This window comes from Leopardus geoffroyi, chromosome A3, assembly GCF_018350155.1.
Source record: "Leopardus geoffroyi isolate Oge1 chromosome A3, O.geoffroyi_Oge1_pat1.0, whole genome shotgun sequence".
Classification (NCBI taxonomy): domain Eukaryota; kingdom Metazoa; phylum Chordata; class Mammalia; order Carnivora; family Felidae; genus Leopardus; species Leopardus geoffroyi.
The window spans coordinates 73,528,474-73,541,108 of NC_059336.1; the positions used below are offsets into that span (position 1 = coordinate 73,528,474).

A 12,635-nucleotide genomic window follows, 5' to 3' on the forward strand; every position below is an offset into this window, starting at 1 on the left:
TCATCTCATCAGATCCTTTTAAGGCCACTGTGAGTTGATTAAAGTGAGGATTACAAAGTGTGCCCATATACCCCCAGTTAACCCTTCTTTTGTCCCAGCATCCCATTTGCCTTAGCATTTGTCCTGGATTTTTTTTTTTTTTTATGGACTTAATTTTTTTAGAGCAGCTTCAGGTTCACAGCAAAATTAAATGGAAGGTATAGAGATTTCTCCTATCCACCCCTGCCACCATATATGCCCCGCCTCCCTGACTATCCATATCCCCCACTGGAGTGGTACATTGGTTACCATGGGAGAAGCTACATTGATGCATCATCACTCAAAGCCCGTAGTTGGCATTAGAGTTCACATCCAGTGTTGTATATTCTGTGCATATTACATGCATAGTAACATGTATCTACCATGATACTGAAGAGTTTCAGGGCCTTGGAAATCGATTTCTCTGTGCCCTGCCTATTCGTTCCTCTGTTCTGGACTTTTCATTTTGTAATGCAGTGTCACTATAATTTTATCTTTGAAAATATTTTGATAGAACCTTTTATTTTAACATGGTAAAGCTGCTTTCTTGGTGAAAAAAATAAACATTTTTGAAGTATGTAAATTTAATTTGACTTTCAGAGTAGTCACAATTTGGATGATAAATTACATGGTCTCCTTAATTGTAGTCTGCATTTAATGCAGAGAAAAACTGGTCTCCAGAGAGAAAGGGACACTCCTGGTGTGTCTGGCCAATCAAGTTTAGAGCAGGACTAAAGACCTGTGCTCTGAGTTCTGGTACTTTCTACGCCAAAGACACGAAGCCCACTAGGGAGACGACTCAGATCTCAAAGCTTACCACATCCCTGCCTTATTATTTACAGTACTTATGAAAGTGGGATTCTATCTGTATTTCTAAATCAGACCTGAGAAAACTCACCAAGTGAATAAATAATGTACCTGGTAAGCAACAAAACTGACAAGAAGTTCAAGAGATCACAAATCAGACAGGCAAATAAAGACCTGCCTGGAGAATATGAAGTACTCCTGAGGTGGAAGATTGTGTTTCAAAGAAGTACTGTGCCTTTAGAGAGCATTGTATAAAATGTTAAGTGGGGGAAGAATAACATCTTCACTGACAAATGTTTGATGGTATTTTGAGACTGAAATCAGTTTCATTTGCATATTTCTGGGACATGGTACATCTGTTTATCCAGCAAAATGAGTCTAGGTTCTGATCATAGTAAACTTACCCGATATGACAATTAGCCATTCTGGAGTATCACCCACATAGAATTTTAACATAGCGTTAGGGGCGCCTGGGTGGCTCAGTCGGTGAAGCTGTCCGACTTTGGCTCATGTTATGATCTCGCAGCTCATGAGTTTGAGCCCCGCATGGGGCTCTGTGCTGACAGCTCAGAGCCTGGGGCCTGCTTCTGTGTCTCCCTCTCTCTCTGCCCCTCCCCCACTGGTGCATGCTTTTCTGCGTGCGTGCTCTCTCTCTCTTTCTCTCACTCTCTCTCAAAACTAAAACTAAACATTAAAATTTTTTTTGTTTTTAACTTTTAATACAGTGTTAGCATCCTAAAGACTGAAGTGACTGTTAACTTTTCCGTAGTAAATCAGAAGTACATTATTTCAAAAAGGGATAGGTTTTCATAAAGACCTATTTCTTCTCATACTCATTTTAAGATGTAGTATTTCACATGCATCCTGATGTAAAAACACATGGTTATTCTAAGTCAGACGGGAAAGAGTGACTACTCATGTGTAAAATCCAGATGGTGAGGTGTAAGGAAATGGTAAATAATACAGGATGGTGTGTGGTGTTGGTGTTTCTCCTTCAGGAGTTTTTTTTGTTTTTTTTTTTTTTTTTTGTTTTGTTTTTTTTAACGTTTTTATTTATTTTTGAGACAGAGAGAGACAGAGCATGAACGGGGGAGGGTCAGAGAGAGAGGGAGACACAGAATCGGAAGCAGGCTCCAGGCTCTGAGCCATCAGCCCAGAGCCTGACGCGGGGCTCGAACTCACAGACCGCGAGATTGTGACCTGGCTGAAGTCGGACGCTTAACCGACTGTGCCACCCAGGCGCCCCATCCTTCAGGAGTTTTTAAAGATGTGTTACATCAGATGCTATCCTGGTGAAAGGACATGTAGGTGTTTTCCTTTCTTCGTCAATGGTGTGAATACACGCTTTCATTTTATTTAATTGCTTGTTTCCCTCAGGCCTCTCCATCCGGAGTGTGTGCTGGAAAGCAGACCGCCTCCTAGCAGGGACCCAGGACAGTGAGATATTTGAAGTGATTGTGCGCGAACGAGACAAGCCAATGCTGATCCTGCAAGGCCACTGTGAGGGGGAGCTCTGGGCTCTGGCCCTGCACCCCAAGAAGCCCCTGGCTGTGACAGGAAGTGACGATCGCTCTGTCAGGTGAGGCCTTGGCATTGGTGGTCGTCATGCACTGACTGCCTTGGGACAACACAGTTACTGTGCCCAAATTTGCTTGTTACGCAAGAGACGGATAAACCACAGTGTAGAACCACACGTGTTCCAAACAGAACGTTGAGACACTGAGCCCAACCACACTTGGCTTCTTAGCATTTTGTTGTTGCCGCCTTTCTCTGGCTGTATCTTAAGTCGTGAAAGTGCTCTGAGTGAGTGAAAATACACTGCTCCTGGTTAGATAGGCTCCCAGTTCTCTTTCAATCAAAGATGAGAGCTCAGCGCATTCATCTGTGCTAAGATCATATTTGCCCCTCATATGCTGGGTCATCTCTGCAGGGGGCTGCACACGGCATTTGCGTTTTCTCCTACCTTTATCTCCACTGGTGAATTCATGAACTCGTCTTCAAAAGAACTTAAGTTCTGATTTTCAGAGCTGCCTTCAGTATGTGAGTAAACAGTTCTTTCTTTGCAAATTCTCGAATGGAATTTTGGACATTGTCCTCAAATCAAAGGAAAGTGCTGGTTCCTGAGAAAATAGGCAATTTTATTAGGGCCTCAAGGATTCTTGCTGTGGATCATTTGTTATTCTTTGAGAGCACAGCATTGCATAAAATGAGCAATACGAGGACACCTCTGATGTCCTTGTGACTGTTCAAGGACTGAACACAGGGTTTAGAAGTGTGTGATGAAGTTTGTTACACTGATTTCAATATTTTTGTACTTACTGCTGACCTTTAAATGTGCCCAATGACAAGCAGGCCAGAAAGAGTGTATGCCAGTGGGAGGGAGAGGCTGGTCCATCAGTTTGTTGATTGATTACTGCTTCTGGGCTCTAGTAGCTAAATTAGAATTTTGTAGACTAGAAGCAGGTTCCTGCTTCTCCCTTACCCTTACTCTGTATGTCTGTGAATCTGATCAAGACACGGTGTGCTCATTACTGAGGTATAATTTTAAAAGTAAATCCATTTTGTGATCTTTACCAGGCCCTGAAGCCCCATCAATCTAAAGATCAGTGAAAACACAGTGTGTCTCCATGTGGCATCAATGTTTATTTGGCTTAAGTTTCTCTTTACCCAACTTCCTCCTCTTCTCTTCCTTTTCCTTCCTTTACTCTGAGCTTTCCCCGAACAGGCAAAATCGTACCACCAACTTACTCAAACACCTGAGATACTCGATTTATATTTATCCAGGTAGAAATGATTTCAAGAAAGTCTTTGCTTTTGTATTTCGACACATTAGTTGAGTCTCAAAATTGCAAACATCTCCAAGGAGCCCTGGCTGTCAGAATTTGTCTTATTCCTCTTAACCATTAATTTGGCTCAAATGACAAATGTTATTTTACACTGAGTATTGAAGTTTAAGAAGGGTCTGACTCCTAATTTCTTGAGCAAGATCAGCTTAGTGACTTTATAGGATGGTACAGTCTACTGGGGAGTGATGGTTTCTGCATGCTAGTAAAGCAAATCTTACATTGCTTAAAATAGTACAAGGCTAAAAGCAGCATGAGATTATGAATAATGGACGAGGTATTGAAAGACTACCATGAGCTTTAGGCTGAACAGTGCAGGCTGCCTAAGGGATCAGTAAGCTCTTCACTGTGCAACTCTCCATTTTAAGGAGCATGCCCCCGTCCGTCCTTATGGCAGAATGCATTTAGAGAAACCGCACCACATGTGACTTATTCTTGCTTCCCTATGGCGGAACTCGAGATTCTCTGTCCCCTCTGGCAGATACTAATGTTTGTATGTTAAGAGAAGCCTGTCTTAAGAGTACTAACAGATAGAGGTCAGTTACCCAATCACAACTGACATTTAAATGCTTATTTGCATCTTCAAATACCTAGTCCACGTTCACTCAGTCTGAGGTGCCTGGGTTAGGTGTTCCAGGAGCTGCTGCAAACTGTGTTAGGGGCACGTGCCCCTTGACCTCCATTTCTCCAGCAGTAGCTGTGCCCATCAGCAGGGGGGGGGGGGGGGGAATTAAAGTATCTGCCTCAACCAGGGCGAGTGGATCTATCTGCATTGGGACACCCAGAGGCCTTGTGAAGCATGACAGCAGGTGACTGTAGACAGATACTCTTTCTTGCCAGGGAGGCCAATAAATGTAATGTGTGTTTCCATATATCTGCACTTAAATAACACAGTTATTAGAAGGACACTCATATTATTTTAAACAAACTAACAATAATAACACCTAGTAGTACTTCTTTTTCTCTAAATGTTATTAACAATTCTTGGTATAAATAAAGAACAATGTTTAATTTCCAAAGAGAATAGCAAGATGTTGTGTGAAGTAGTGTTTAAAATGTCCTTATTTGATTAATCTCAAAATCTTTGGAAATGGTTTTCTGGTCTTAGAGTTCTTGCTGGGGATTTCAAATGGTGCAAATGACCCAATGATAATCGAAACACCTTCTTAGATTGCCAGACATGCCGTGAGGAAGGACACTAGTATGAAATTAGTGCGTCCTGTGTTGTCATCATCATCAGAGTGGTGAACAGTCTTCCAGCCTAGGGCTGGCTGATGGCTGAGAAACTGGTTTTGTTTTTACTTTGTCCTTGTGCTTAGGCTATGGAGCCTGGCTGACCATGCCTTGATCGCCCGCTGTAACATGGAGGAAGCAGTTCGCAGTGTGGCCTTCAGCCCGGATGGATCTCAGCTGGCCCTGGGCATGAAGGACGGCTCTTTCATTGTTCTCCGAGTCAGGCACGTGCTGCTAGGGAAAATGATATCAGAAATGCTCTTGTGTTAAACTAGTTCTCCTGGTCACAATGTATGCCTGGACTTTAGGAGAAATGCATTTATTCTTTCAAGTAGGAACATTCTAGATTCAGTCACCAATCTGTAATTCCCAAATCCAAACACTCTGAAAATCCACCATTCTTTGGCAACTTCTTTGACAGCACGTCTTGACCCAATGAACTGATCTGAGACTGTTTATTGCCTATTAATCTCCTAGTAGGAATAATTCTCTATAATGTGATTCGCTACAAAAATATTAATGTTTTTAATACGGGGTGTTGCCCTAGCTCCTGTGGAGGGTATTACATAATATATTGTATATGAACCTTTCTAAAATCCACTGAATAATGAACTCCTAAGCTCATCTGGTCCCAAGGGGGTTTGGGCTTATAGGAAGCCAAGAAAAGAGAAAGAAATGAGAAAGCAGTCTCTAGCAGTGCCAGATTTTTAGAGGTGAGCTTGAGTCAAAATTTCTTCCACCTATAATGAAAAATGAAATGGAATATTTCATATTTATTAACACGCTATATTTACTGGACAAAAATTATGACCCACACTTGTAATTTCTCTAAATAACACTGGTTGTTTTTTATGGCTTCTACAATTTGTGATTACAGAAAGAAAATGCAGCTGTAAATTAGATGCTGCATGTTTTGCACATAGAAAATTCTATATAGGTTTGAAAAATGATCTTGGCACCGTTTATTACACTAAATTCTCCTTACCAACCACACATAACTTAATGCTGGGTTGATGGGCAACGTTTTCTTTCTCTGCTTAGTGATGGTATGGAAATATGGCCAGTTACCAGATTTTCTTTTCTTTTTGATGGATTTCCCAAGCCAAAACAAACAAAAATCCAAAAAACCTATTTGATGACATTAGAGTAAACATTATATTATATAATATATTGCTATTAATAAGTGATAGCTGGTGAGGGGAATTACCACACAGAAGCACATATTTGCCATCATTTATGCACTGATTTTGTTGGCAGTGGGTGAAGTCTTCGGTGCTGGCCTAGGAGACTGCTAGCCACAATTCTGTCTCGTGGTGGCAGCTTTCAAATGCAGGCAGCATTTCTTACCAGAACCTGATCGGAAAGGATACAAAATATTCCAGTGACATGACGTACGCATTGTTGACCTTTCCTGGTAACAATTAAATAATGACATAAGAATTTAATATTTAAAAAGAAATTTTCCTCTTATGCTTTTTGGACTTGCTCTTTTTTGCAACAGTAAGCATCAAGCTTCACAGCCACTGGTTACTTGATCTTAAAGTATAAAAAAGATGGTTGATGTTTATGCTACCCTTGGCGGACATTTACCTTTCTCCAGGGCATGTTTTGAAAACAATTTTACAAACCCCAAATTTTTGAAGCACAAAGTTTTAGGGGAAAATAACAATTAAACATGAAAGCAAATATGCATTTCATTAATTTTTGTTTTGTTTTGTTTTTACTTTGGAAGCCCAGAGAGTATTTAAAATGTTGGTTAATTTTGCCTAAATTGGCCAGAAACTAAGTAAATAGTTTTATATTTTTCCCCAAAAGTTATTCCTTTAATTCTTACACGTGTTCTCTCTCTTTTGAAACATTTTTTTCTCTGACATACAAATTTTAAAACATGGCTTGGGGTTCCTATTTCTAGATTTGCTGCTTATCACTTTTTATTGCTGGTTTTTATTCTTATAGAGATATGACAGAAGTGGTTCATATCAAAGATCGAAAAGAAGTCATTCATGAAATGAAATTTTCTCCAGATGGCTCTTACCTCGCGGTGGGATCCAATGATGGCCCAGTGGATGTGTATGCCGTTGCCCAGCGGTATAAGAAAATTGGAGAATGCAGCAAGTCGCTTAGTTTCATCACACACATTGACTGGTCTTTGGATAGCAAATACTTGCAGACCAATGACGGCGCGGGAGAACGCCTGTTCTACAAGATGCCATGTGAGTCACGCAGGCCCTGGATGGTGGTGAAAATCAAAACTTCCAACCAGAGTTAGCAAATGTATGAGAATGTCATCATGACCTCAGGGCAAGGAATGTTTTCAGAAACACGACCCCCCAAATCTCACACTCCCAAAGAAAAGATAACTAAATTGGGACATGGTAAAATTTTTAAAAATACTGCACAGTGAAAGAGATCATGAAAACATGAGGCGCAGACTGGACATAAATACTTGAAATGGTTATAATGGGCAAAAGATATATACTTAGAAATTAAAAGAATGCCTAAAGATAAGTGAAAGGAAAAATAGCCTAGAAAAATACTAAAAAAAAAAATGCTAAATATTTGAGGATCACAGTCCTTATTTACTATGATGATTTTATTCCAAAATCTGTGTTCTTCATAATTGGAAGCCCTTAAGGTATTATTTGGTGAAATATGCTAATTAGGATTTAAAAAACACAATTTCTATTTGTGACCTCTGCTGTCTCTTTTAGAAGAGATTCATCAGACTTCGATAACATTCAGTAACATTTAGTTTGTAATACTAAAATGGTAGAAATAAAAGACAAATTTCTGTATTGTAATCTGTGACTTATGATTTTTTTAATGTAAGTGGAAAATTATAATATTTAACATGAATCTTGTCCTCAAGTAATTATATTTCATCTTAAAATTTTTATTGAATAATTAATTTGTATGTAAAATAATATACACCACCTAATGTAACTTCAGCTTTTTAGAGTTCTCTGCCCTGTCAAATCATTAGCACACCATTACTAGGAACATATTTCTGTGTGTCTACTTTCTTTGCTTGAAATTATTTCATATGTATTTTCTGTATGTGAAAAATTAAGGAATACACATTTCTCACCTGCAATAACAAAGTAAAATCCTCTCAGTGATAATATCACAATTTGCTACCTCATTCTCCCGTTAGTGAGCATTCAGGCTTATTTCCTGTTTCTTTGCTGGTACAGACCGTGCATCTCGAAATATCTTGGTACAGGTGGGATTTTCTCTTCTGAGTCACTTCCTTGGACGATATTCTCCAAAGGGGGAATGCTGGGTCAAGGACTATGTTCTGTCAACTCTCTCATTTTATGGTCATCTTAATGAATTTTTATGTCATGCTGTTCCAGTCCAGAATTTCTGCATGCCAGTTTGGCAGTGCACCAGTAACGCATAAGAGCACCTACTCTCACAGATGATTCTTTATTTGAAAATATTTATTTTTGAAGAAGAAACTCTGAGGTGGCACACTAAATTGTCTTGATTTTGAATTTTAAAACTGTGTATGGCTGGACATTTTCCCAAGCATTTCTGTATCAGTGTGGTTCTGCCTTCGCATGCCCTCTGGGGACATCCCTCACCTGCTTTTGGTACAAGCCGGGAGTTGCCACACATTTGAGAACATATCTAGCACACTGTCAAGGCTATTTTCCCCAACCACTTACAGTTTTCATTGTCTAATGCTTTTAAATTTAAAATCCATTAACTTTTTATACTAATTTTTTGAGCCTAAATTTTAAAAAATCACTTCTATGATTCCTTGAATTATGAAAGGTAGAAGTCCAGAATAAACTTCTTAGAAATCAGGCAAAATGTTGGTGACTAAATGTGATAACATACGATTGCATAAAAGTCAATATGACTTTCAATAATCAAAGCATACCAGCTGTATAGTAGTTTCAGATATTACATTGAGTACAGTGATCATTTTCTTTCTTATCTCCGTATCTGAGTTTTGATCATACACTTTCTTTAAACCCTGCTGGAAGAAAAAAAAAAATCACAAATTTGGTAAAGAGATTAGAATCTACAGTTTCCTTGATTTATGGAAGTTTTTTTTTTTTTTAAAAAACCCTCCATATAGACCTCTATATGGAAAAGGAATAAAACAAATTAGAATATGCTTTTTATTTAAATGTAAGATTATGTTGCCATGTATTGATTATTTTCAGCTGGGAAGCCTTTAACAAGTAAAGAAGAAATCAAAGGGATTCCCTGGGCCTCCTGGACATGTGTGAAAGGCCCCGAAGTGAGTGGAATTTGGCCTAAATACACCGATGTCACTGACATCAATTCGGTGGATGCAAATTACAACAGCTCAGTGCTGGTGTCTGGAGATGATTTTGGACTGGTTAAATTGTTTAAATTTCCTTGTCTCAAGAAAGGTAAGGCCAAAAGAGATATTTCATTGAATAAATATTTAATCTAGAAGGTATACACAGTGTAAACCAGACTATTTGATATTCTAAAATTACTAATTTAAGGCAGAATTTGTTCACAGTTATTACTAACCAGTTTGTAATTCATAAGCTTCATGTTTTACATTTTAACCAAATCATAGTTTGTTTTGTTTTTATTTATGTGAATAAATACTCATAATTTAAATCACATATTACATTAAAATATTGTAATTAAAATTCTCTTAGGCTTCACTGCTAATTGTGCTTATACATGGAAAGCAAAGCAAAATCTTTTTAGATAAAATCTAAAAGTGAATACTCTGGTGATAACACAATTCATGGACTGCTTGTTGTAGTGCTTATTTTGCAAACCCAATTTACATAACTGGTGAAATTTTTGAGAGTGAAGATTGATTCAAAAGAACTCTTCCTCCTCTCACATTTTGTTGTTTTGTCTTACTGTTGTTAAAATGTTGTCGCTTTAATTTTTGTTGCACCTTTAGACTTTGTGGAATGTGACTGAGTTAACCATGTAATGACCCTGTCTTCTTCTTCCTTAAAAAGTTTAGACAAAGCCCATACACAGGCTTTTCTGAGACTCCCCACTAGCACCCTGAAAATCAGATGTTTGGAAAGTAATCATCAGGAACGTGTTATTGCTTGAAAATTCATTCACTTGAACAATTTTTAAATTAAGAAAGGGAAGGGATGGAAAAATGTAATCAGAAAGTCATTTTCGGCTAACTGGCAGTTTTGAAGCAGCAACAGTTATGGTAGAGAATTGAACATAAAATGCACAGCAAACCATCATTTACGCTTGACAGCATGGCCATCAGTTTAAAATGCTTGAGGCACAAAATTACCTCCCGTGCCTAATTCACACTCTCCTCTCCCTAACGGGCTTTTTGAGTAATAGGGTGTGTCCTGTTGGATTGAGTAATGTACTTGCAGAACGTGAGTTAGGCAACCGGTCTGGGAACTGAGAAGAAACATACATCCCTGAGGCCAGAAACAATACTGTTGGCCTCACATGTGAAGACTAGGAAAGAAGGTAACTCACCCAGAATTGTTATTTCCTGCGTATTCCCAAGCCTTGTAGAGTGGATTTGGGTCTAGAAATGGAGATCCTGAATGTATTGATAAGAATGGGGGAAGGGGGGTGGGAGGCGATGAATAGTGCTGCCTGTCCAAACAAGACCCCCTGATGGGTAAACTGACCCTGAGGATGATGGAACCCAGGAGACACCTGCAGAGTAAGGGGAGGTTGACTGCTGAGTGATGGTATCATGGGAATAATAAAACCCACCTCAGCAATCTGTGGAACTATTCGTATTCTCATAGCAAATTTACTTGTTCTACTCTTCATGGCAAGTGGTTTATAAGTCTTGCAATTCGTCTCAGAGCCATTCAGGCTTTTGTGGCCTTTCTGTGCCAGAACTACTGGCAGGGAAGTTTCTAAAGGGGGATTGTTGAAGGGAATGGTGACAATTGGTGGCTCTTGTCTCCCTGTAGCCCAGGGTATCAGTGGTGGGTAGTACCCCAACTTTTGAACCTGTAAACAGCCAAATATGAGAAGGGGCTAGTGACCATGAGAAGTGTAGAGACTGAGCAAATATTATAGTTCTCTGTGATTAAATCAAACTCTCAACCAAGTTCATTGACACATTTACAATTACTTGTGTATAGGATTCTGCTGCATAGTATTGAGACGTAAATGTTCTGCAGTTAATGAAAATGACTACAATGGTTATTATTTTTACATGGTCAAACCAATTTTTCTCATTTCGTTTTGACAGTTTTCAAATCTTTTCATATAACTAGTATCAATCCTGATCATTTTCCCTGGTGTCGCTTAGACTACATTCTGTTTAACCATCATCGCACAGACACTTCCATGAGGTAAAAATCCAAAGCCTAGCTCATTGACATTTGCCGTGTCTTACCACCCCTTCTCCAAAGGAAGGCTCAAGACTGAGGATCTCCTGTTTTACCTCTGTGCTGCTGCCCCATTAATCCTTCACACAAACATGCACATGCACAGACACACACACACACACACACACACACACACACACACACACACACACACATTCCTTGAAGAACTCCCAAGAAAAATGTCCTGGATGTTGTAAGACATGAGTTGCATAAGGTCTGGGCCTTGAAGGAAAAAGCATTGGCCTCCAGTAGAGCTTAAATGAGCTTGAGGCAGTACAGAAACAGAAAGGTCAAGGTGGCCACAGCATGGTGAATGAGGGGAGCATTGTGTACTCAGAGGCTGCAGAGGGCAGTGGGGACTATGTCACAAAGGCCTTGTAGCCATTGTGAAAAATTTGGGTCTTCTTTTAAGTGTGGTAGGAAACTATTGAAGATTTAAAATGGAGGAGTGACATGACCCATGTAAGTTGTTAAAAGACCACTTTGATAGCATGTGGGATGAATTAGGGAAGTGAAGGCTCCAAGTAGAGAGATTTTCACCTAAGTCCAGGTGAGAGATTTTGTGGCTTGGACAAAGGTATTAGGAACAGATGTCAATACAGGTGCATGAGGTTAGGAAACAGTGTCAAGGTAGAGCTGAAGGTATTGCTGATGGATTTGGATGTGGGAATAGAGGCAAAGAGCCAAGAATGAGTTTTGGGTGTGAGCAGTGGGGGTGGATGATGACACCACTTATGAAGATGGGAAAATGAGCAAGGAAAAAGGTGTGTGTGTGTGTGTGTGTGAGAGAGAGAGAGAGAGAGAGACAGACAGACAGACAGACATGGGGATAAGAGAGAAGGGTAAGGGGCACTCCTTGGTCTGTGCTGTCCATGATAAGTTTGAGGTGCCTGTTAGATATCCAAGTAGACGTGGCACACAGGCCATCTGCAGTCCAGGGAGAATTGAGAGCTGAAAAATGAATGTTCAGCAATTGAGGGCATATTGACAGTACGTAAAGCCGTAGGAGAGAGGACCAGCAGAGAGATAAGAGCCTTCCCTGTGGTTCAGAGAATAAAGAGAGGCCTTAAAAAGTGACACTGTCTTAAGGAAAGCCTGGGAAGAGATGGATGTGGTTTTCATGTATTCAATAAATACTTGTTACGTGCTATTCTAGAGGCTGGAGATACATCAGTGAGTAAAACAAGCACAAATCCCTGCCCTCATGGAGCTTTTGTTCTACTGAGGGGACACGGTCAATAAACAAAATGTAAACACATGTGGTGAGAAAGGCTATGAAGGAAACAAAAGCAAACAGTAGTAGGAGCACTCATATCGGGCAGCTTGGTGGTATGTTTTAAATAGCATGGCCATTTTCACCTTCATATAACTTTATTTTTTTAATATTTTTTAA

The 12,635-nt window shown here is 39.5% G+C and overlaps 1 protein-coding gene across 6 annotated transcripts in view; it reads left to right on the forward strand.

Moving 5' to 3' along the window:
• Nucleotides 1-12,635, forward strand: part of EML6 (EMAP like 6) — a 275,933-nt gene that overhangs the window by 156,274 nt on the left and 107,024 nt on the right. For all 6 annotated transcript variants that reach the window (XM_045446068.1, XM_045446062.1, XM_045446064.1 and 3 more), the window contains exons 8-11: nucleotides 2,203-2,404; nucleotides 4,988-5,125; nucleotides 6,858-7,114; nucleotides 9,080-9,292. In XM_045446068.1, the coding sequence (XP_045302024.1) occupies nucleotides 2,203-2,404; nucleotides 4,988-5,125; nucleotides 6,858-7,114; nucleotides 9,080-9,292 (810 nt within the window). The remainder of the gene's footprint in view (nucleotides 1-2,202; nucleotides 2,405-4,987; nucleotides 5,126-6,857; nucleotides 7,115-9,079; nucleotides 9,293-12,635) is intronic.